This window comes from Candidozyma haemuli (assembly GCF_002926055.2).
Source record: "Candidozyma haemuli strain B11899 chromosome Unknown B_2014730914, whole genome shotgun sequence".
NCBI lineage: Eukaryota > Fungi > Ascomycota > Pichiomycetes > Serinales > Metschnikowiaceae > Candidozyma > Candidozyma haemuli.
In genome coordinates, this window is record NW_020289902.1 from 1,206,352 (window position 1) to 1,220,738 (window position 14,387).

Consider the following 14,387-nt stretch of genomic DNA (forward strand, 5'->3'; position numbering starts at 1 on the left):
TTACAGAATTGGACGACGTTTGCAGATTTTTTTTTTTTTTTTTTTTTTTTTTTTTTTTTTTTTTTTTTGATGGGCAACAGACCTTGGCAGGAGGCACTCGGAAAGGTTCAGTTCAATCTTTCCGGATTAGATCATCTTCTTCTCCGCTGAACGAGCTTGTAGAGCTTGTAAAAAACTTGTCCACGTTTAAACGCTAGCATCATATTCACCATCAACATCTGCCAGTCCTTACTTCTGACCAGGAACAAAATGCACTGCATGATTCCGCCCTGTGATTGTTCGGCACCAATGCCCGCACCCTCAGTGTTGAGGAATGCAAAGGTCCAACGGAATAACAAGATTCTGTATTGTCCAAGCGGCATAATAACATTTCGACATCTCAGTGCTACAATACTGGCTAATCGCTCAATGTCTCGATGCTCCCAACTTGACACAACCTGATATCGATTCAGTCTATGGAAGTATCACCAAAACGGTTAACATCACGTGAAACCAACATCGTGCATTCTTGCAGATAAGGACTTATTTGAATAAGGAGGAAGTCTTTAAGCTGAGCAGGTGAGAGTATATTCAAAGCAAGAGTTGTAATGAGGTGATATATAGGATTAATATTAGGAAATGAAGAAAAAATAGTATTCTTTATTCTGGCTACGTGGCTTAACTAATTAGGCACTTTTACTTGATGAAGGGGTTAATTAAAGCAAGAGAATTACACAGCTTCCACTAAAACTGCATATAAAACAATTCTCCATCCTACAGAAGAATAAAAACCAAACGTTGATCTGGAAACATTGAAATATCGGTAGATAGAAGGTCACGATGACTTACGACAATGTTGACATCAGCAGCACTTTAAAGCAAATAAACGATGCAGAAGCACAAGCTTCAATGTTAGAGAGAATGCTCGACGCTTTTGATGAGAAAATGGATTCCTTACTTGAAGCAATGGACGAGCCCGTTGCAGACATCGACGATGAGGGAAAAATAGAAAATGTGGAAGTGGAACAGAAATGAATTCAACTTAACGACTGTAATAGTGCTGACAGCTTGATGACTTCAGGTTCTGTAGTGTTTTGAAACGGGTTTACAGGAAGCCGAGGGTTGATTATAGCCTCGTCAGATGCCACGTTTTCCAGAAACTCCTTAACGACTGCCTTCGCTGGCAAACCCCTTTCAAGCCACCATTTTGACGATTCTGAACTTGGAGGAGGCATATCCTTCTCCGCCACGTCTTCCACAAACCTGAGCACGTCACTGCCAGTGAGGAGATAGTTTACTCCTCCGATAACTCTTTTATACCCTCATAGATCTCATGAGAAACCTGTTTCTTGACTGACTCATTAACCATGACAACCGATGCCTTGAAAGTAGCAAATACCGGACGGTGGTCCGAGAAGATGATGTCCTCACAGCATTTGTACGTCTCTTGTTTCAAAATTTTTGCCCTGGAGAGGCTGAGAATCCTATCCGTCCACGCGGGATCCTTTGCTTATCAGATGTATCATAGTTGTATGTGTGGTTGTCGAACTTATAGGTTGGTGGAAATGTTATTTCCATTTCGTCGTAGAAAGGGAAGGATTCGCCTTTCGCCATTTGCTTGTTAAGCTGATCATACTCAAATAATTTCGCATAGTTCTTTTCTTCGACCAACGATCTAACTGTTTCATTCAGCATAGAGATCCTATAGTTGAAGTCCCCAACCCATATAACTGCATCATGGTCTCTTATCTTCCTGTTTTTGGAGAAGGAAATTCCTTTTGAGATGGCTTTGTAATTTTGGTGCCTTTCGTCGAGGTTATTTAACCCTGCCGCGAGGTGGGAACAGACAAAGCAAAACTTTGTTCGCAGATATTCTAAACTCACTGCCATGCCTCCCTTATTTGCACTCATCCCACCTAATCCTGTCTTCCGCACGGCGCTCTCGACATTCGTTATGTGGCCCACATGTTCCGCTTTAATGAAGAGAAGAATAGCCAAACCGCCCATTTGGCCACTCCACAACGCCACGTACCTCGTTCTTTTACTGTCCGAGCTTTCAAGAACTCTCTTTATTTGAGCTTCCCATGCAAGTAGGTTCTCTGAACGAACGTTCATCATTTTTCCAGGGGTAAGTTCAACGATTTCTTCCAAACCAATGAATATTATGTCATGCTCATTTGACCCCCACATGAAGATAACCAGCGATCAACTTCTCCGTCCTTACATACATCTCCATTCACATTGAACGTAGAAGCAAAGACTTTTATGTCTTTCTTGTAACTGTATTCGCTGGATCTCTTCTTCATTTCAACACTGATATACTGGTGCAAAGGGTTGTAGATCCTGACAGCTTCCTGGTCCTGCAACCGACCAAGGAGTTTTCGCATGGCCATCTCGTTTGGCCTAACCTCACCCACAACATTGAGATACTTCTTTGTGAGTTGAGCTTTAAGGCTTCTCTTCGCTCCTCTTCCTGTTGGAATGCTTGTAGAAGTCGATAAATAGTTTTGGGTGAGCTCTTTTAGCACATCATCGTTTTCTTTCCATAACTTTGCATGTTGCGTACGTATCTGTCCATCTGCACGGATATTCATATCCCTGAAAGCCAAGTCAATTACCTCTTGGCATATTAGTTTGGAAATGAAGTTAGCTTTCGCAAGGCAATCAAAAGAATTCACTCTGAAGATACCAAGTTGCTTTCCAACATATGTCTCTTGACTAAAGTCATAAAAAAGGGCCCCGAAATTGACAATTGATTCTAATAGTGGACCAATAAGCTCGCTTGGGTTTGATAAAGAGTAGCCAATTTTTTTCATAAATGACGTGGAGATAGGCATATCAGTTGCAGAGAGATTGTAATTCGTTACTGCGCCCGATGTATCCTTCTCTTCGTCAGACGTTCTCCCAGAAGTCTTACCTGTTGAAGTCCAATATGACTGCAAATGCTCTTTAAAATTATCCTTAAGCTGGCCTTTATAGCTTGATTGGTCCCTCAGAAGACAATCAATAACATGAATATCGCCATACTGATTACCAAGTGAATCAAAGTGCTTATTGAAGGCGTGCTGTGCGGCTTCGAATGATCTTGTCAAAACAAGTTTTTTGGAGTTTTTTGATATTATGGATTTTTTGCTGAAAGAATTCTGCAATTCCCAGAAGCTAGGAACGTTTCCTCGAAGTAGAACGTACGCAAAACAAAACTTCTCGCAATAGATAACAACTTCACTCTCAACAAAGTTAGATACGGCACCATCATCATCACATCCCCAGTCTCCAAAAAGAGGACCATTTTTCACACATGACTGTTTGGATATGAGCGTCAAAAGCGCCTCCTCATTATTATCGAGGCTGATATTTATTGTTTTGGCGTAGCCCCTTGTTATTATGGTCAAAAATCTCGCTGCATCGAAAGATTGTTTCTCAATAGGATTTAAGCCGTTCCGAAAATCAATTATTTCTGATATCATGTAAGTATTCCACATGAAGCTTTTGAAGTAGGGAGTATCTGCTGAAACACGGTTGCTGTCTATTCTGGAGAGTCCGCGTTCTTGGAGGTTTGAGGTAATATCGAAGTCATCCAGGTAATAGAAATGACCCAGTCTTAGAAGCTTCTGCACGGATAACGACGGGAACTTATGATGTATATCTGTTTCTTCATTCAGCATGTGAGTGTTCAGCTCTTCCTCACTTAGATTTATTGTGCTGTCAAACTCATCATTGTTCAAACAGTAGAATGTCACATCATTGACCACATTAATATTCTCATTGATTCTCGGAGATGCTACCCTCGTTGACCGGGTGATAAACCCAAGGTGAATATTTCTCTTGACGTAAAGTAAACCTATGAAGCCCAATAGTGTCTTATTATGTTTCGTTCTACTGGGCGTTATATCTTTAAAGGAAGATAGATCAAGGAATTCCGTCTTGACAAACTCAACTATGACTTTATTAGATGCTCCGGAAACATGGTGAGGATTACCTCTGTCCTTATTCTTAGTGCCATCGTGATGTTTGTGTACTGCGTGGCGCTTCACACGATTATGGCTATTGTACGTCGGATTCGGATGTCTTAAAATGAGGGAATAATTTGCATCAAGTACGATGAAGGTTCTTGGACGTTCATTTAAATAGAGACGCATTCCCGAGGTCTCAGCAAGCTGTGTTCGTTTCTGAAGGCGTGAACCTTGATGTCTGTTCACGTGCCTATCTTCTTGCACAGTTGTGATAAAAGAGGCTGTACTACATACGAGGCAAAATAAAATCGTAGACCTATATTCCGCACCTCTCAAGCCAGGATTGGATGGCAGCAATATGGTAAGGTGTTTAAGTTGAGCCACTAGTATGCTTTTCTCATTTTGCTTTTCTGTTGTGTCGCCTGGTGGTGTTTCGGGATCCATTCTGGGTCAAACTTACTCGACTCCCTGGGCTTTGGTTGAGAAGTTGCCCTTGAACCCTTCAGAAATTCAAATAGGTGGGGCGATCTGAATTGTAATGCAATTATCCCAACAACTACTAGAAGAACTTCCAAGAATAGTAGTTGGGGATCTAACAAAGAAAGAGGAGCGTCTTTCACAACTAATAGCTGGGATCTGGCCTGTATTGCCTTTAATTCATCTTTGTAAGCGACAAAAACTTGAGGCGACAAGATATAGTTTCCAGCTTCAAGATCCAATGTGATTCTTTGACCAATTGATGAAGAACCTTCCGGTGGTACTACCACTGGGCCCACGGCACTCGATGTGAGGTTTGCGATTGAGTCACCCGTCAAAAGACTTTTAAAAGAGCCACCAACACCCACAATCGTGATATCTGTTTCCTCATTATTCCTAAGAGTATAGAGCAATTTGATCTGCTCTCCCAGATTCATCTCGGCCACGGAATCATGAGCTACTTCTTTGTATTCTTCAATAACGTAATCAAGCTCAAAATCGTTCAATTCAGTGGCCGTTGATTCATCGTAAATTTCCTCTGAAAATGCAGCTGGTGCACAAAAGAGCGTTCCTAAGATCAAATGTCCGAGTTTCATAATTCAATCTTTGAGTGTACCATCATGCGGTGTTTTAGAGTGTGATTAGTCTTGACAGAGAACTGCATAGAAAATCTCAGAATGGAATGGTCCTTCAAGAACAGTCGGGAACAATGTCAACCAATTATGGTTCAACGGCTGAATCCTTTTTCATTTACTTCCCCACTCATCATTTTTTTTCTAGAAAATGGTTATACCTCTTGTAAGATTGGTTGCTCTAGTCCCAAGTTAATATAGTTTCATCATCTCACACTGTCCTTGAGCTTACTATTATCTGCAGTCCCTCTGTTCTTGGTATCCCTGAAGCTTCACCAATCACATGAGTACAGCACGATGTCACACACAGCTACAATTACATATGTATTATGGAAGGTAAGAAGCCATTTAACAATTATCAGTGGCTGAAAGTCAAGACTTACTCATACTTTTCTCTGGCCCGTCTCATCACCTCTATTTTTTTTTGTTTTATTTTTTTTTTTTTTTTCCCTCCTGCCTTTGCATAGTTCTACTTCGCGATCATGTTAGCTTCGTTCAAATATTCATTAGCGAGATTACCCAAATCTCATGCTACGTCTGAAGTGTGAAACTACCTTCCGCTTAGAATCAAAGCGACGATTACATATTCAAGCGCCTACTTCAAGGATGAACGTGTCGAGGACCATTCTTTTTAGGTCCCCTCAACTGAAGTTGTTTCTACGACTTGTGAAGAGCCCGAGCCATATGCTATTCCTTGCTTCAAACTTGGCAATCCTAGTGCACTTGCAATATTTCTCTGCAACACGGCTGTTACACTACCCCAGGGGTGATCGTGAAAAATTAGATCGACTCAGAGCCCAAACGGCAGAGTTGCGAGATCTCGAAGAAGAGGAGAGAAGAATAAAAGAGGAAATTGAAGCGCTCAAGGGACAACTTCCGAACGGTAGAAGAAACGACCTTGATCAGTGCAATGAAGCACGTGGAGTTCACATAAGGAGAAAGGAATTATGCCGAAAGCAAGATAATTTGAAATTAGTCTCCAAATTTGATGGGCAAAGATCCGCCATATTCAAAAGCCTTCTAAAAGACGTCAATATTCATAATCTCTTTGCCCACCGCTTTGACTCTGGTGGATCTTTCGACGATGATGCTGACGCTCCAAGTGCACTCAGTGAGGCGACATATGTGACTTCTCCCGATAAGAGAATCATATCGCAGGTCATCCTTCGTTGTTTAATCGGCGATTTGATAACTGAAACTACCTCAGGATCGGAGGTTATGGCAAACCAGACTGAAAGATCAACATTCGGTGGAAAACTGCTTCGCTCAATAATATTCGATGCTAACTCGAGGCTGTTGACCTATGAAGATTCTGATATGACAAAATTTATTAACTGCACAACATTTAACGTGGGAAGGTCCCCTCACATACCAAAAGAAACGATAATAACAGAACTCGAGGCCGCTTTCGATTCGTTCATTTTAGGCAATGGAAATGGTTCAAAACGAATCTTGTTGCTTAACGTTGCTCGCTCGCTAACTCGAAATAACGCTTCAGCATTTCCAGACGATCTAATTTTATTCCTATACCATAAGTTTGGTTTACTGAAACTTTACAAATACCAGGCGATGCTTCTAACTATTTTACCCAACCTTCGCATCCGAATAGAGCGCTCTGTATACGATGCAGCAGAGCTACTGGCGGATAAAGAGCCCACGAATGAGAGAACGATAAGGCTAGATAACCATCGTTCTATGGTGCCAAACGGTCAACATTTACAAAGCGCTGCTGTCATCCTGCAACCAAGGTATTTATGTAAAAGTGTGGCTGAAGTTTATACTGCTTGTTAAAGCAATATTATGATCAGATGTGGAAAAAGTCTGGAGGAATATCACTAGTAATGTGGTCTGAAATGCTCCAAGATACAGTTGACAAACTATCAATGACTCTGCACGAGTACAAGCACGTAGCTTGCTCGACGAAGAGATTTGCTAATATCGGCGGCGCTTTTTATGCACTGACACATTCAGGCTTCAATATGCTCGATCTTGAACAAATGGACCACTTTTTTTTTTTTGATAGTCTTCCGGTCATCTGCAAGGTAATCAAGTGCTGCTACTACGTTCGTCTATATACACACCAAGAAAAAAAAAGAAGGTACCTCATCATTGGCGATCTTCTTCTATTCCGAGAGCTTGATTTCTTCCCAAAGATGAAAATAATCACAACAAATTTTGTCAAATGTGCCGCTAAACCTTGTGCCTCGGCGGCAGATTCATTTCCGCTACAGTTTTCTGATTGCGAGATCCTACAAACCACGCAGGAGTTCGACCCCATATTTGTGGCTCACATGCTAGACCGTTTGAATTGGAATGCATTGATAGCAGTTGCAAAAGATCTCGGAAATCAAAATCTTCCACCTAACAAGCCAGCGAATCTTGATCCTATAATGGAAGACGATCAGGCGGTTTTGAGAGAACTTCACACTTTACTTATAGAAACTCAGATAGTGGAAGGTAGAATGGTTTGTAAAAGTTGCAACCACACTTATTTCATCAAGAATTATATCCCGAACTTTTTATTACCTCCTCACCTTTGCTGACGAAGTGTCGAGTCGTAACTTCAATTTTATCAACTTACCGGCAGCTGCTTCTGTACGTTTACATTATTTTATCGAGTTAAATATCTTGATTACCCAATTTCCCCAGAGTAGCAAGACTTTGTCCAGATCTTAATGGCCTGGATAATGTTGTAAACGACCAATTTACGTACGTATCGTTGCCATTACCTAGTCAAGATCATTCTTCTTCACGAGGAAACCCGTACACCAAGTATTTCCCATGAGTGAATAGGAACACCTGGGAATCTGCGACTTCGAAATTACTAGTGAATTCAGGGTGCAATGTCAGGAGCAGGGAATAGGGAACAGGTCTTCCCAACTAGAATGACTCTTGGTGTTATGAAGAGCAAGTTGAAGGGTGCTCAACAGGGTCATTCGTTGTTGAAACGTAAGTCAGAAGCGTTAACCAAGCGCTTTAGGGACATTACTCAAAGGATTGATGAAGCAAAACGGAAGATGGGACGAGTGATGCAAACTGCCGCCTTCTCTCTTGCAGAAGTTCAATATGCTACGGGTGATAATATTTCATACCAAGTTCAGGAAAGTGTTCAACGGGCTAGATTCCAGGTTAGAGCAAAACAAGAGAACGTGTCTGGTGTCCATCTCCCAACGTTTGACAGTAACGTTGATGAAGACATCAATGATTTTAAGCTCACTGGTTTGGGTAGAGGCGGACAGCAGGTTCAAAAGGCTAAGATGGTGTATACCAAAGCTGTGGAAACCTTGGTAGAATTGGCATCTTTGCAAACAGCTTTTATCATCTTAGATGAAGTGATTAAAGTCACCAACCGAAGAGTAAACGCCATTGAGCACGTTATTATTCCGCGGACTGAGAACACAATTAGTTACATCAATGCCGAGTTGGATGAAATGGATAGGGAAGAGTTTTACAGATTGAAGAAGGTTCAAGAAAAGAAACAGGAGGCGTCTGCTGCTGCAGAATTGGAGGAGAAGCTTTCAAAGAATGACAAAGAGCAGATTTCGCCCGATTCGGAAGCAGAACTTGCAGAGGGCGCTGATAAATTAGACGTGGTCGAGAGGGACAACGAGTCGACTGACATTTTGAAGACGAATGAAGATGATATCATCTTTTGAATGATAGTATATCAATTACATGTTTTGAACACTACGTGCTCTCTCTATTATGTGGGACACCTCTTTGTCAGATTCATTGGAAATGAAAGTGAAGTTTCATCCATGGTTGGTGTAAAAGTTACCAGGATAAACATCCGTAGATTTTCATTAAATCATTATGCTAGTAGATTGAAATATTTCTTGCAATCCTCAAATCGGCTTGCCCAAACTGAAGCTTCGACCTTGAAACTCTCAAAGAAAAGACTGTGTCCCGGACTATCTCGGCTTTACGTTTTTGATGCGAAGCGTTAACGAATAGAAATGCGCGATTTTTTCATTACTAGCTTCCCCATATATATCCATACATATTGGCCGTTATTGCTCGCGACGACTTTTTTCTTATAGGAACTACACCCTTCGAAAATGTTAAGAGCCATCAAGAACTTCTCTACGTCTGCTGTGGCTAAGCAGGTCATTGGAAATGCGAAGGGAGAGACAGCTAACGCTACCAAATACCTAGGCCAGAAATACCATGTCATTGATCACGAGTATGATTGTGTGGTGGTCGGTGCTGGTGGTGCTGGTCTCAGAGCTGCTTTCGGGTTAGCCGAGTCTGGCTTTAAAACAGCTTGTATCAGTAAGTTGTTCCCTACTAGATCTCACACTGTGGCTGCCCAAGGTGGTATCAATGCTGCGCTTGGAAATATGCATAAAGATGACTGGCATTGGCATATGTACGATACAGTGAAGGGGTCTGATTGGTTAGGTGATCAGGATGCTATTCACTATATGACTAAAGAGGCACCCCAATCAATCTATGAATTGGAGAATTATGGTGTCCCTTTCAGTAGAAATGACGAGGGCAGAATCTATCAGAGAGCTTTCGGAGGCCAATCAAAGGAGTTTGGTAAAGGTGGACAAGCTTACAGAACATGTGCTGTTGCAGACAGAACTGGCCACGCGTTGTTGCATTCCTTGTATGGCCAATCATTAAGGCACGATACCCACTTTTTCATCGAATTCATGGCTATGGACTTGTTGATGCAAGATGGCGAGTGTGTCGGTGTTGTTGCTTACAACCAAGAGGATGGTACATTGCATAGGTTTAGGGCACACAAAACCGTTCTTGCAACCGGTGGGTATGGTAGAGCTTACTTTTCTTGCACCTCAGCTCATACCTGTACAGGTGATGGTTATGCCATGGTTTCAAGGGCAGGCTTGCCTTTAGAAGACCTCGAATTTGTTCAATTCCATCCATCAGGAATCTATGGATCTGGATGTTTGATTACTGAGGGAGCTAGAGGTGAAGGTGGATATTTACTTAACTCTGAGGGTGAACGTTTTATGGAGCGTTATGCTCCATCAGCGAAGGATTTGGCATCGAGAGATGTTGTCTCTAGAGCCATCACTATGGAGATTAATGAAGGCAGGGGTGTTGGTCCTGACAAAGATCATATGTATTTGCAGTTGTCCCATATCCCTGCATCAGTGTTGAAGGAGAGATTACCTGGCATCTCTGAGACTGCTCATATTTTTGCTGGTGTGGACGTCACAAAAGAACCAATCCCCATCCTTCCAACTGTTCATTACAACATGGGCGGTGTTCCAACTAAGTGGACCGGTGAGGTAGTCAAGAAGGCGGAAAATGGAGAGGACGAAATCGTTCCCGGTTTATTAGCTTGTGGTGAAGTAGCCTGCGCGTCCGTGCATGGTGCCAACAGATTAGGTGCTAACTCTCTTTTGGATTTGGTGGTATTTGGCAGAGCGGTTTCCCACACTATCAGAGATTCTTTAACGCCAGGCACTCCACTTAAGCCCGTCTCCAAAGACCTTGGTTTAGACTCTATCGCTAATCTTGACAAATTGAGAAATGCAAATGGCACCAAATCGACAGCTGATATCAGGGGGGAGATGCAGAGAACCATGCAGAAGGGTTGTGCCGTTTTCAGAATGCAAGAGACCTTGGATAAATGCGTGGAGGAGATCAACAGCGTCGATAAAGATTTCGCGAATGTGAAGACAACTGATAGGTCAATGATCTGGAATTCTGATTTGGTTGAAACTTTGGAATTGCAAAACCTATTGACATGTGCTACCCAGACTGCAACTTCTGCTGCTGCTAGAAAGGAATCAAGAGGTGCTCATGCGAGAGACGATTTTCCTGACAGAGACGACGTAAACTGGATGAAGCACACACTTTCATACCAAACCGAGTTTGGTGCTCCAGTGACATTGGACTACAGAGATGTCATCAAAACAACGTTGGATGAAAACGACTGCAAGCCTGTACCACCTGCAAAGCGTGTTTACTAAGCTACGCCACAATCGTGGTCGCTTGTACCGCAGTTCTAATTTATTTGAGGAGATGTTTTCGAAAATATGATAGCCTTGGATTATAGCTCTTTTGAAATGCATTTTTGAAATTTCGCTTCGTGTTTCTTTATTCCATGAGTACAAACTATGAAGTCAAAAACACTGTAAACACCTTTAATCGAAGTACGAATAAACTAAATCCGTATTATCGTATTACCCTCTTTGTACCAATGAGTAACTATCTCAAAATGAAGGCTAAATATTTCTTTTCGTGTTTTGTTTGGCGACATCGGGAGTAAGCATCGCCCCCGAAAAGCCGGGAGGAAGCTTTGCCGGCCCCCTGGATCGATTTGCTAATTCTTGTCTCCCAGTTGATGGTATAATCGTAGACTGGGCCAGGTTAGCAGTTCGGCTACCTAGAGTAGACTGATTAGCGTCACTTTGACTGAATTTATGCAGCATACTTGAAGGATGTTGGATGTCTAGTGAGGTATTCAAGTTTTGCATTTCTGCGTTCATCAGCATGGCATAGTTACGGTTAGGTTGCAAAATTTTCAGTCTAGGAACTTGTTCGGCCGAATCTCTGGAACCGCCCTTGATCAGAGCAGAATTGATCAATGCGTCAAAAGTACCCGGTTTCTGCAGCTCATTGACAGGAGTTCTCTCAGCAGGTAATTCCTTCAACCGATTCTCGACCAATGTGTCTTGAATAGCTTTGATAGTATCCATAAACCTGATAAATTCATTTCTATTGCAGTTGTCACACCCAAAGGCTAAACGAAGACACTGTGAGAGCAGCAGCTCAACCAGACTGTCGAAGCCTTTGACTATTCCACTGTTCGTCTGGTCAACGAAGTAGTTGATTGCAGAATCCACAACTCTCTTGTCCCGACTTTTGAGATTTTGAAAGACGGGTAAGATAGAGTCCTTAATAGTTGCTTCATCAATGATGTTCTTGTTCACAAATAACCGAAAGGTCTCCATTGTCTGCAATTTGGTAGACAAGATGGTAGTCGTCTTGAAAACTTGGCATATCAAGGGAAGTAAATCATTCTTTATATGAAGATAATCAAACAGATCAACAACTGTACTCAAACTCCCTAAGAACATATCCTGTAACTCAATTTGCTCTTTCTCCAGATCCACTTCATTTGGCACATACGTGAGACATAGCGTGGAGAGAAGTTTGAGAATTGTAGTTAAGTCCTTTCCGTTGAGTTTTTTGTGCAAGATGGATAGCTTTCTCACCAAAACTAACCGTACACTGATTGAATATGTCACAAGTGACTGAAGGGGACTTGCAGGGTTCTTTTTGGATGATTTGTCAACGAGAAGCGCACCAAAAATGCGATCTTGGAATGAAAGATTGGACAAATCACTGCCCACTACCATTACCAATTCAAGGGCCTTAGACACAAGATTGTTCAGGGTTAGGGAAGGTGTTTTCGATGATGTGCATGCTAACTCATTAAATATAGTTTCAATCATAAGTGGAAGTAGTTTATTGTTCTTGAATGTGCTTGGTAATTCTTTGATGAGCGCTTCGTTGTCTAGTACCCCATTCAAGAAGATAAGTTTGTCTTCTGGAGATTTAGTCGAAAACTCATCTATAAACCACATAGTTTTGATGAGACTACCGTTAAAAAAATCGCTTTCAATAAACTGATCAATAGTAAGACGGTCGGCAGGATATCTCGCTAGAATCTTCATTAAAGTTAGCCAAAGTTGTTCTGGAACCAGTCGAAAGATATATGATAGTTGTGAAGCAGAATGATTATAGAAGCGCTGCTCAAACTTCTTAAACGCCTGCTTATACTCGAAGATACTAGTATTGTCAAAGCACGCTAAGAGACAATCGCCCCTATTGTAGAGATAGAAAATAAGCTGACCAATTGACCATACGTCGTTTGCAAATGCTAGCCCGGTTCCAACAGTATCCAATATTAGTTCCGGAGCAACGTAATTAAGATTTAAATTAGCAAAAGGAACCACCGAGGTCACATCCATGATGAGGTAGTTTTCACGATCTCGAGGGGTTATCTCCTGAAGCGTCCTCAAGAAGTAAAACGAGGATAATTTCCAGTCACCCAGGCTGTTAACAAATATTGAATTGGGCTGAATGTTCATGTGAACCGTGTCGCATACATTGTGCAAAAATTGTACGCCCTTTGCTACTTCCAAAATACCTTTCTGGAGTTCTGCAGCGTTGTTCTCATCGAAACCGATGGTCTGTAAGTTCCCTACCACCGGTTCGGTAACAAAGAGAAACTTCAGTTTAGTCTCTTCTAGAGCCTCTATGACTGTGAGGATTTGCGGATGCTTGAGCTTAGTAAGTTGCGAAACACCAGTTCTGATAAGTTCGTAGCATTCCGTGGTAATGAGCCGGGGGTTCTTGGTGTTAGGAGAGTTAGAACATAACTTAGAAACAAGATTTTCGAAACTTGTTTTATCGAAAATATGTACAGAAACAACCTTTCCCGTTTGCTTATGCTTAGCTGGATATATTTCCCAGTAATCGGAATGAAACGATGGAGTTTCTGAAACGTTGTATATGGCACGAATGCCACTTTTGAAGACGTTTCTAAACATTGGAAGCTACCAGTCGGCAAGATTATTGACTATAACATGCGCGAAATCGATGGATCACTCTCAAGACACTTGGCAACCAAGCTTTCGTGGAATGAGAGAGAAACTGAAAAGGAGGAAGGAAGAACAGCAAAAGGGTGGGAAGTAAAGGGCCCACACTTTATAGTTTCGCGAGGGAATCTAATTCTTCAAGCTGAAGATGCGTTTGTAAAGTTATCTTAACAAGTACGGTGACTCCGTTGATGTACAGGATCATAGTACTACTACTTTCACATATTTTAGTATTGCAACAGTAGTTAACAACATGGACCTTCTCGAAGAAAATTATCATCATTCTGCCGAACGATTAGACAAACCTTCGCAATACCTTATAAGAAAAGCAGTGAGGCGCCAAAACTTTGACAGCTTGTACAAAGCGGTCCATTCGAAGACGGTTTACGTTGGCAATCTCACCCATTTTACGACGGAAGAGCAAATCCATGAGCTATTTTCCAAGTGCGGGACAATCGACAGAATTATTATGGGACTAGACCGCAATAAGTTAACACCATGTGGATTTTGCTTTGTAATCTACAAACGCGAGGACGGCTCCCTAAACGCAATCAAGTTCCTTAAAGGGACCCACTTAGATGGGCAAGCATTAGAAATAGACTTGGATCCTGGCTTCAGAGAGGGCAGGCAATTTGGTCGTGGCATCTATGGCGGTCAAGCTAGCCAGGAAGCACAGCATAATGATAACGGTTTTCCTAGAGGCTCTTTTCGTGGAAGTGGCTTTAGGGGCCGTGGAAGAGGCAGAGGAAGGGGCAGCCAGA

General features: G+C 42.0%; 5 protein-coding genes across 5 annotated transcripts; 3 read left to right on the forward strand and 2 right to left on the reverse strand. All coding sequences in view use genetic code 12, as the record gives it.

Moving 5' to 3' along the window:
• Positions 1 to 131: 131 nt before the first annotated feature.
• On the reverse strand, positions 132 to 5,005 carry CXQ85_001361 (uncharacterized protein; the record flags this gene model as incomplete). Its single annotated transcript, XM_025485075.1, has 7 exons — positions 132 to 342; positions 1,045 to 1,254; positions 1,278 to 1,425; positions 1,476 to 1,728; positions 1,915 to 2,151; positions 2,208 to 4,136; positions 4,493 to 5,005. The coding sequence occupies 7 exons, from the start codon at positions 5,003 to 5,005 to the stop codon at positions 132 to 134; spliced, it is 3,501 nt and encodes a 1,166-aa protein (XP_025340006.1).
• Positions 5,006 to 5,647: 642 nt separating this feature from the next.
• CXQ85_001362 (uncharacterized protein) lies at positions 5,648 to 6,832 on the forward strand (the record flags this gene model as incomplete). Its single annotated transcript, XM_025485076.1, has 1 exon — positions 5,648 to 6,832. The coding sequence occupies one exon, from the start codon at positions 5,648 to 5,650 to the stop codon at positions 6,830 to 6,832; it is 1,185 nt and encodes a 394-aa protein (XP_025340007.1).
• A 1,052-nt stretch (positions 6,833 to 7,884) lies between these two features.
• Positions 7,885 to 8,697, forward strand: VMA8 (H(+)-transporting V1 sector ATPase subunit D; the record flags this gene model as incomplete). Its single annotated transcript, XM_025485077.1, has 1 exon — positions 7,885 to 8,697. The coding sequence occupies one exon, from the start codon at positions 7,885 to 7,887 to the stop codon at positions 8,695 to 8,697; it is 813 nt and encodes a 270-aa protein (XP_025340008.1).
• Positions 8,698 to 9,099: 402 nt separating this feature from the next.
• On the forward strand, positions 9,100 to 10,989 carry CXQ85_001364 (succinate dehydrogenase [ubiquinone] flavoprotein subunit, mitochondrial; the record flags this gene model as incomplete). Its single annotated transcript, XM_025485078.1, has 1 exon — positions 9,100 to 10,989. One exon carries the CDS (start codon positions 9,100 to 9,102, stop codon positions 10,987 to 10,989), a length of 1,890 nt encoding a protein of 629 aa, XP_025340009.1.
• Positions 10,990 to 11,405: 416 nt separating this feature from the next.
• CXQ85_001365 (uncharacterized protein) lies at positions 11,406 to 13,578 on the reverse strand (the record flags this gene model as incomplete). The annotated part of the gene is made up of 2 exons (XM_025485079.1): positions 11,406 to 11,428; positions 11,454 to 13,578. The coding sequence occupies 2 exons, from the start codon at positions 13,576 to 13,578 to the stop codon at positions 11,406 to 11,408; spliced, it is 2,148 nt and encodes a 715-aa protein (XP_025340010.1).
• Positions 13,579 to 14,387: the final 809 nt, after the last annotated feature.